At 47.7% G+C, this 9,169-nt stretch overlaps 1 protein-coding gene across 1 annotated transcript in view; it reads left to right on the top strand.

Annotated features, from left to right (window-relative positions):
• The first annotated feature begins 364 nt into the window (after positions 1–364).
• FOXR1 (forkhead box R1) overlaps positions 365–9,169 on the top strand; it is a 9,318-nt gene continuing 513 nt past the window's right edge. Inside the window, exons 1-5 of the mRNA XM_007456299.1 lie at positions 365–494; positions 7,089–7,163; positions 7,265–7,512; positions 7,753–7,979; positions 8,829–9,067. Coding sequence (XP_007456361.1) covers positions 434–494; positions 7,089–7,163; positions 7,265–7,512; positions 7,753–7,979; positions 8,829–9,067 — 850 coding nt within the window. The 5' untranslated portion in view covers positions 365–433. The remainder of the gene's footprint in view (positions 495–7,088; positions 7,164–7,264; positions 7,513–7,752; positions 7,980–8,828; positions 9,068–9,169) is intronic.

Here is a 9,169-nt window from a genome sequence, read left to right as displayed (position 1 = left end):
TTCCACACTTCTAGAAAGTAGCTATTAATACCACCACGGGATCATTCTTCAATGGTAGACTAATTTACTAACTAAAAGAGCTTGGTGCAAATGTAGACGGGAAAGAGGGCCTGGGGTACCTGCCTTCTGGACCCCCAAGGTTCCCAAATGAAAGCGGTGGGGGGCTTGCAGAAAGACGTGGCAAGAAGCACTCCGTGGAGGCTCGAGAGCAAGGGTGTCAGCTGGACTGGGCACACCTGAGCGGGCTCCGACCTAAGTCAATCAGAGCACGGGTATTTGAGGAAGTGCTTTCTAGGCCTCAGCATCAGTCTCTCCAGACTCTCCCACCCTGTGCTAGCTCTCCCTCCTCTAGCTAATCGTGGACCTGAAGCTCCAGCACCTAGACTTTTGGGGCAGCCTCCATGGCCAGGTCCCGGGACTGCTGGACTGGGACATGGGGAACGAGTGCTTTCTGGCCTTCACCACTACGCACCTGCCCTTAGCGGAACAAAACCGTGAGTGTCCGAGAGGGGGCTCGTGGGGGATGGGCGCGCCGCGCAGGGTAGGAGGTTCGTGGGCGCGCCGGGCCGGAAGCTCCCCGGCCTTTGACTTGCTCTCCATTCGCCCCCGAGAGCCCCGTGACTATGTCACGTTAGGGGCCCCGCGCCCCCTTTGCTGAGCCCCGGAGCTCCCACCCCGCCCCCACTTTTTCCGGGCAATGGAGTCCCCGCCTCGATGGAAAGCCCAGGGAGGGCAGGGGTCCTGCCTGAACACGGCCTTTCAATCCTACCCCACCCGCCCCGGCTAAATCCCAGAACTTTCTAAGCCTCTTCTCGGCCTTTTCTCCGTGGCGCCTACGCCATCGGGGCACACTATGTTTTCGTTCATCTTTCTCTTAAAATCTTTTTAAAATCGGTTTTGTTCGTGGCTGTATACCACCTCTTGATACATTGTCTGACACCTAGAGGTGCTCAATATTTGCTGAATGGATAGTTGACCGTTGTCTTTTAAAAACTTTTTTTGTTTGGTCCTCAAGTGTTGAGATTTGAGGTAATCACCTCCTACATTCACGGTACATGATTGCCATCTGTTTGGGCAAAGTACTTGGATTAACTCATTCAATCCCCACCCACTTTTGTCACCTCCCACACTCCTATGTATCAACCCTAATCCATTTAATGTCTTTAGATAGGTGTATCTTTGAAAACTGTTTAGCATTACTTTGCTTTTATAGGTGACCTTAATTTACATAAACTCATTGCTTTTTTTTCCTCATTCAAATTGTTTTTGAGAGTTATTTCAGTTGCTAAATGCAAATCTGGTTCATCATTTATTTTTTATTTATTTATTATTATTTTTTTTTGCGGTACGCAGTCCTCTCACTGTTGTGGCCTCTCCCGTTGCGGAGCACAGGCTCTGGTCGCACAGGCTCAGTGGCCATGGCTCACGGGCCCAGCCGCTCCGTGGCATGTGGGGTCTTCCCGGACCGGGGCACGAACCCGTGTCCCCTGCATCGGCAGGTGGACTCCCAACCACTGCGTCACCAGGGAAGCCCTGGTTCATCATTTCTGATTGCAGTGTGGTAATCTATCATCTGCATACATTACTTTTTGCATTTTAATTCTCCTTACTGATGGAGACAAAACTCCATTGGAACTCTTTGCCACCATAAGTGATGCTGACGAACATTCTTGTATCTTCACTGATTCAAGAAATATTTATTGAGCACCTCCAATTTGCCAGGCACTGTGCTGGACACTCATGTGATACGTCATGAACAAAACAGACAAGTCTTCATGGAGCTGACATTCTACTGGGGCCACAGAGGCAATCCACATCAAAATAAATAAATGAATAAATAAACAAACAAACAAACAAATAAATAAATGGTACATTATAAGGTGATAACTGAGATGGGGGAAAAAAGGACATGTTAAGAGGGCTCAGGAATGGGGGCTGGGAGGTGGTGGCAGCTACAGTTTTAAATAGGGTTGGTCTTCATTGGGAACATTGTATATGAGGGTTGGTCTTCATTGGGAACATAGTATATGAGCAGAGCAGAGTTGAAGGAGGTGAGATGGTGAGCCGGAGGATACTTAGAGGAAAAGTTTCCCAGGCAGAAAAAATAGCCCGTGTAGAAACCCTCAGGAATATGCCTGGAGGAACTGGTAAAGAGGCTAGTGAGGCTGGATCAAAGTAAATGAAGAGGAGAGTTCAGAGCGTGTGGGTCGTGGAGCGGAGATCAGGAAGAGCCCTCTTCCCCTTTGAGGGCGTTAGGGTTGACTCCAAGTAAGATGCAGCATGGTTGAAAGGTTTGGAACAGAGGAGTGACATGACCGCCAGCTTAGTGAGTGACCTGTGCCATTGCACAGTGTGCCTATACTTGGTTTAACGTCCTGCTATCACTGTCTTAAGATTTTTAATAATTTTTGAACAAGGAGGCCCACATTTTCCTTTTGCACTGGGCCCTGCAAAGTATGTAGCTGATCCTGAATGATAGTCTGAAAAGATCACTGTGGCTGCTGGGTTGAGGGTACACTGTAAATGTAGAGCGACTGGGAAGCCAGGAGACTAGTTAGGGGGCTACTGTAGTAATCCAGACAAGAGCTGATGGCAGACTGCACCACCAGGGTGGTGGCAGAGGATGTGGTGAGAAGGCAGAACCAGGTGGATTCGCTTGATGGATTGGATGTGTGGTGTAAACAAGAGAGATTAGAGGATGACTCCTTCAGAGTTTTTGGCTGGTCAAGTGCAAGGATGGAGTTTTCTTGTAGTGAGATGGGGTAAGCTCCTGATAGGATATTTAGGGAGGAAAATCAGGAGTTCTGTTCTGAACATGCTGAGTTTGAGATATTTTTTAGATATCCAAGTAGAAATGTTGAGTAAGCTGGTGGATATATAAGTCTGCAATTCTGGAGAGAGGTATGCAGATATAAATTTTGAGAGTCTTTGGTACACGCCTGGCATTTAAGGGGTGAGAATAGAGAAGAACCAAGGATGAGCCCTGGGGGGCATTCCATTCTAAAGAGATTGGAGAGGAGATAAACCAAAAAAAACTGAGGAAATGACCATTAAGAATCAAAACTGGTATTGTGGTTTCCTGGAAACCAAGTGAAGAAAGTGTTTCAAAGAAGGAGTGGTCACAGGACAGGAACACTGCTGTGAGAGATCAGGTCAGAGGTGGGCTGACTATTGGATTTAGCAAAGCAGAGCTTTGATTATATGGTTTTGGTGGAGTGCAGCCTTGATCATAGTGGTTTTGGTGGAGTGGTGGAGAAGAAAGACTGATGGGCAAGCGTTTAAGTGTGGAAGGGAGAGGAAGTGGAGACAAAGTACAGGCAATTCTTTCGAGGAGTTCTTCCTCAAAGGAAAGCAAAAATATGGAGTAGTGGCCTGGCACAGAAAGTGGGGACAAAAGAAGTTCTTATTTTTAACAAGATGAGAGAATTAACAGCATATTTGAATGATGATAATGGTCCAGAGACAGAAATTTATAACAGAAAAGAGAGGAGACAGGAATTCCCTGGCCGTCCAATGATTAGGACTTGGTGCTTTCACTGCTCCCTGCTTAGGAAACTAAGATCCCACAAGCCTCCCGAGGCCAAAATAAATTTCAAACACTGTCCTTGAGGAGGCATGGGGCCACCTGTGTCAGAGAGAGCAGGGGAGGGAGATGGACAGAGGCACTATCCTTTGATCCCACTGAGATCACCCATCTGTTGATCCCATCACCCTTTCCCTGCTCTCAAAGAGCAGAGTTAGAGAGGATGTCCTCTCTGTAACTAACCTGGAATCCCCCAAACAGGCTCACTCTCTTGCATACACCGTTGACTCCTTTAGCTTTCTATGGCTTTGGAACACTTGCTTGGCCAAACCACACCCTGATTAAATCCAACCAAACAAGTGCTCCAAAGCCATAGATCAATGGACTGGGGTTATCAGTTGGTATCAAAAGAGATGGCTGGAAAGAGGAGGTGGTGCGTTTTTACATGGTGCAAAAATGAGGTTATGGAGAGGTTGCAGTTATTGGTTTAGGTTATGACAGTGAGGACTGTCTACATTAGGATGGAAGGCAGAATTCTGGGAGGAGAAGAGTTCAGGAAACTAGAGGCCAGGTTATTAGGATAATCATCTATGTATCTATTGAAATAGCCAAGATTTAAGGCAGGAGTAGCACTAGAGACAGTGAGCCAGGAACTAAATTCCTCTAAATGAGGGGGAGTGGCCGAGAATTTGGTAGATGATGGTAGCAATGAAAATTAGTATATAAATTCTTCTATTAACTTGAATAGACACACCCAGGATTAGACAGTAAATTGTAGTGCTGCCCGATTATTCTTCACCAGCACCAGTTCCTATTCAGATGTAATAAAGGATCCTATTTCACTGCATCTTTGCCAACACTTGGTATCACCTCTTTTTATAATTGTCAGTTTGATGTAAAGTATTATATCATTCTTTTATTGTGTTCCTATTACTAGTAAGGCTCAGCATCTTCAGGTAGCCCCTCCTTCTGAATACTGATTCGTATCTTACCCATGTATAGATTAGCCTTTTATTTTTTTATTTGTAGGAGCTGTCTATCAGAGAATTGAGAGTTCCGGAAATGATTTTTTTTCTGGTTTATTATCTATTGATTTTTTTTTCCCTTGTGAGTTTTACTGTGCAGAACCTTTCCATCTTTCTTTTTTTTTTTTGCGGTCCGCGGGCCCCTCACTGTTGTGGCCTCTCCCGTTGCGGAGCACAGGCTCCGGACGCGCAGGCGCAGCGGCCATGGCTCACAGGGCCAGCCGCTCCGCGGCATGTGGGATCTTCCCGGACCGGGGAACGAACCCGTGTCCCCTGCATCGGCAGGCGGACTCTCAACCACTGCGCCACCAGGGAAGCCCACCTTTCAGTCTTTATGTGTTATAATATCTGCATTAAATGTATAGGTTAATTTGAGGATAATTGGCATCTTTATAATATGTATTATATGTCTTTGTTTATTGAAGTCTTTTAGGTCCTTAAGTAGTAGGTACATCTTTTTCACATAAAGGTCCATTCTTTGATGAGTTAACCCCTAGATTATAACTTTGGTTGCTATTGTGAACAGCACCTTTTTGAAAAAAAAATTATTTTCCGGTTTCTTAATGCTGGTATAGAGGAACAGTGGTGATTAGTATGTTGGTCTTATATCCAGCAAACTTGCTGGACTCTTATTGGTTCTAATAATTTATATATCGATTTTGTATGGTTTTCTGTTAATCTATGTTTTTTTCTGTAAATAATTATAGTTTTGCCTTTTTCTTTCTTATATCTCTTACTACTTTTTCCTTTTTAGAATACTGTGTTGAACGTTAACGATGTAATGGGCATCCTTTCTAATTACTGAGCTCTCTAATAAGTATATCATCATTTTCCAGACAAAAACCTAGATCCATCTGTAATATGATGACACTCATGGGGACAATGAGGGGGACAAAAATAGTTCCCCCTAAATGGACCAGAAGCCAGCTTCAATGTCGAGCAGCTAGCTCTAATATATACCTGATTTACTCTGAGCCCACCATGTATTCATTCATCCAGTTAAGTTGAGCTCCTCCCATGCGCCAGGCAGTGAAGGAGACAGACCTGGAGATAGACACTAAGCAGGTAGTTACAATAAAATGTGTGCTACAGGAGTGTTTGGACAGGTAGTCAGAGAAGGCCTGCTTCAGAAAGATGTTTAAACAGAGACCTGATGGGTGAGTAGCAATTAACTAGGCAAGCAGGAAGAGGGAAGAGTGTTTCCAGCAAAGGGAACAGCTTATGGGAAGGCAGAGGATCTAGATGTGGTCTGTTGGAGATGGGTGGAGAGCCTGGGAGGAATGACTCAACACTGATGAGGAGCCAGGGCCTTGCAGACTATCTCAGGAATTTAGATTTGGCCCAAAGGCAATGGAAAGCCATCAAAAGGTTTTACACTGAAGGGTGGCATGATTGGATTAACATTTTGGGAAGATCACTCAAACTGCAATATGGTAAGTTAAAGAACAGAAGATAAACAGACCTTTTAGGTTATAGGCTTGGACTAGGATGGTAGAATCTGGTGATTGATTGGGTGTGGCTGTACGGGAAAGAGGAGTCAAGAATGATTTCCACTCACAGACACAGAAAACAAACTTACGGTGACCAAAGGGGAAGTGGTGGGGGGGCGTGGGGGGGATAAATTAGGAGTTTGGGATTAACAGATACAGACTACTGTACATAAAATAGATAACCAACAAGGGCCTACTGTAGAGCACAGGGAACTATGTTCAATATCTTGTAATAACCTACAATGGAAAAGAATCTGAAAAAGAATATGTGTATATATATATGCTTGTGTGTGTGTGTGTGTGTGTGTGTGTGTGTATAAAACTGAATCACTTTGCTGTACACCTGAAACAAACACATTGTAAATCAACTATATTTCAATTAAAAAATGGAGAAAAGCTTCCCTGGTGGCACAGTGGTTGAGAGTCCGCCTGCCGATGCAGGGGACACGGGTTCGTGCCCCGGTCTGGGAAGATCCCACATGCTGCGGAGTGGCTGGGCCCGTGAGCCATGGCCGCTGCGCCTGCGTGTCCGGAGCCTGTGCTCCACAATGGGAGAGGCCACAATAGTGAGAGGCCCGCGTACCGCAAAAAAAAAAAAAAAAAAAAAAAAGAATGATTTCCAAGTATCTAGCCTGGACAGCTGGTTAGATGGTGCCATATGCTGAAACAAGGAATGCAGCAGCAAGAGCAGGAAAGTGGAGTTGAGTTTTAGAAATGTTGTTCAAAATGCCTGTGGGTTATCCCATGGGCAGTTCTAGTTAAGAGCTAGCAGAGAAGTCTGGGCTAGAGATAAAGATTTGTAAGCCTTGAGTTTATAGATGGTGACTGACTAAAGTAACAGGCATTAATGAGATGGTTTAGGGGCCGTAATGTGGGGTGAGAAGAGAAGAATGCAGAGGAGAATGAAAAGGTCAGAGAGGTAAGGGGAAACCAGTAGAATATGGCATCATAACTTCCCAGGCAGGGCCCATAGCCACCTCCCAGGGAAGCTTCAAGGGGCCGAAATGAAAATCCTAGGATGTTTTGACTCTCTTCTTTTCTTTTTGCTAGTTGCCAGATATAAACTCCGAATAGTTGAGCCACCAAAACTACCTCTGGAAAAAAAACCCAACCCTGATAAAGATGGTGAGTAGATGGGAGTGAGTTCTCTGACATGGCCCTGTGGCCTGGGCAGGACACCCAAAGCCCATGACCTATGGCCCGCAATCTCCTTTTTCTCTGCACAGGTCCAGATTTCGAGCCCAACCTGTGGATGTGGGTAGACCCCAACATCGTGTTTCCCCCTGGAAAGCTGGAGGTCCGAGAACCCAGTAAGGGGAAGAATCTGACAAGCATAGTCCCTTCCCCTCAGCCACCCCCAAAAGAAGATGACTTTGCCAAATGCCCACAGGCCACAGTGGTGGAGTCGCCATCACTTTCTGGAGACCAGTATCCCCCTCGGAAGCGGTTTGCCTCTTCCCCCAGCAACTGGGAGGTAGGGATTTCTGGGCTGTGGAATGGACTTGGGATGTAGGCAGGGTGGGCACGGGGATGATGCAGCAGAGAGTTCTGTTTTCTTAGGGTTAATGAAGGGTTAATGGGTTCAGAAATTAGCTGTGCCCTGGGTTGGGGAGAAGCCCAGATGGTGGCCCTAGACCACCACCCCTTCCTGCCACTGCACCCCTGGAGTAGAGGCCGTGGAGTCAGGACCAGTTCCTACTCTGTGCTCCTCTAGCTCACAGAAGAGGAGGAGGCTGAGGACCAGGATGACAGCTCCTCTGTGACTCTCCCGTCCCCTCACAAAAGGGCCCCCCTCCAGAGTCGGAGGCTTCGGCAAGCCAACAGCCAGGAGGAGGGGCTGTGGTCCCGGCCCCCTCTCAATTACTTCCACCTAATTGCACTGGCATTAAGAAACAGTTCCCCCTGTGGCCTCAACGTGCAACAGATCTACAGTTTCACTCGGTATGTGCCGGGGGCCCTGTGAGGAGGGCGAAGGGAGGGGGCAGGGCCCTGCTCTGATACCTTCCAGACCCTGGGCTGCTGCTTCAGTTCCCCCATCTGGGTCTGAGATGCTTCTCCTTTCCCAGGCACTGGTTCTGGGCTGCCCCCGACTGTGTGTCCACACCTCACATAGACAGGAAGATAGCCACCCCACCCCCTTTCACATCTAAGAAACTCCAACCTTTTTATACCCTAGTTCCTTAACATATAAAATCACCCAGGTCATAAATTCTCCCATCTTCCCTCTCAAGAACACCCAGTATAAAATCTGGTTTCCCCAACAGTTTCTCACATGCTTTCCCTTTGGACTGAACTGCCTGGCACAGCCTGTTCCCCAAGGACCCGGGGAAGCTGGGCTTAAGAAGGGATTTACGTTGAGCTTTGAGAGTCGGGTACCCATGAGTATGACGAGTTTCTCGGACCTTTTCCCTGTATTATCAGAAGAGTCGCAGAGTATTAACCTTCAAGAGGCGTCCTCCTTGACCAGGATTCCTCTGACAGGAGCTTGTTGGCCTGATTTCTGCTCTGTTCCTGTTGCAAGTCAAACTCCTGAGCCCTTGGAGGGAGGGAGGAAAGCGAGCCAGGGAGTGGGGGCAGTGAACTGGGTCTGTAAGGTGAGGCTCTGCACAAGCACTGCGCCAGGTGGCGGTCTGACACATGCTTAGTCGGCAGAGTGTGTCGTGGGCCAGCTTGCCCTTCTCCAACGTGAGAGAAGGGCTGAGGCTCCTGGCCCCGGGGGAGAACATTCTCCAGGGTAAGGCATCTCCCAGAGAGACCACACCTCTCCTTACCATTCCTCCCTGTCTGCAGACAACATTTCCCCTTTTTCCGGACGGCTCCTGAAGGCTGGAAGAATACCGTGCGTCACAATCTCTGTTTCCGAGACAGCTTTGAGAAAGTGCCGGTCAGCATGCAGGGTGGCGCCAGCACACGGCCCCGATCCTGCCTCTGGAAGCTGACCGATGAGGGACACCGCCGCTTTGCAGAGGAGGCCCGCGCCTTGGCCTCCACTAAGCTGGAAACTATCCAACAGTGCATGAGCCAGCCAGGTGTGAGGCCTTGTCACACGTGGGGCCGAGGGGAGGGGCCCTGAAGATCCTGACCCAAGGCCGAGTGTGCAGGGAAGGAGCCAGGGTCACACGGCGGGGGGG

This window comes from Lipotes vexillifer, unplaced genomic scaffold (genome assembly GCF_000442215.2).
Source record: "Lipotes vexillifer unplaced genomic scaffold, Lipotes_vexillifer_v1.1 scaffold753, whole genome shotgun sequence".
Taxonomy (NCBI): Eukaryota; Metazoa; Chordata; class Mammalia; order Artiodactyla; family Lipotidae; genus Lipotes; species Lipotes vexillifer.
This window is presented reverse-complemented; position numbering and strand designations above follow the sequence as displayed.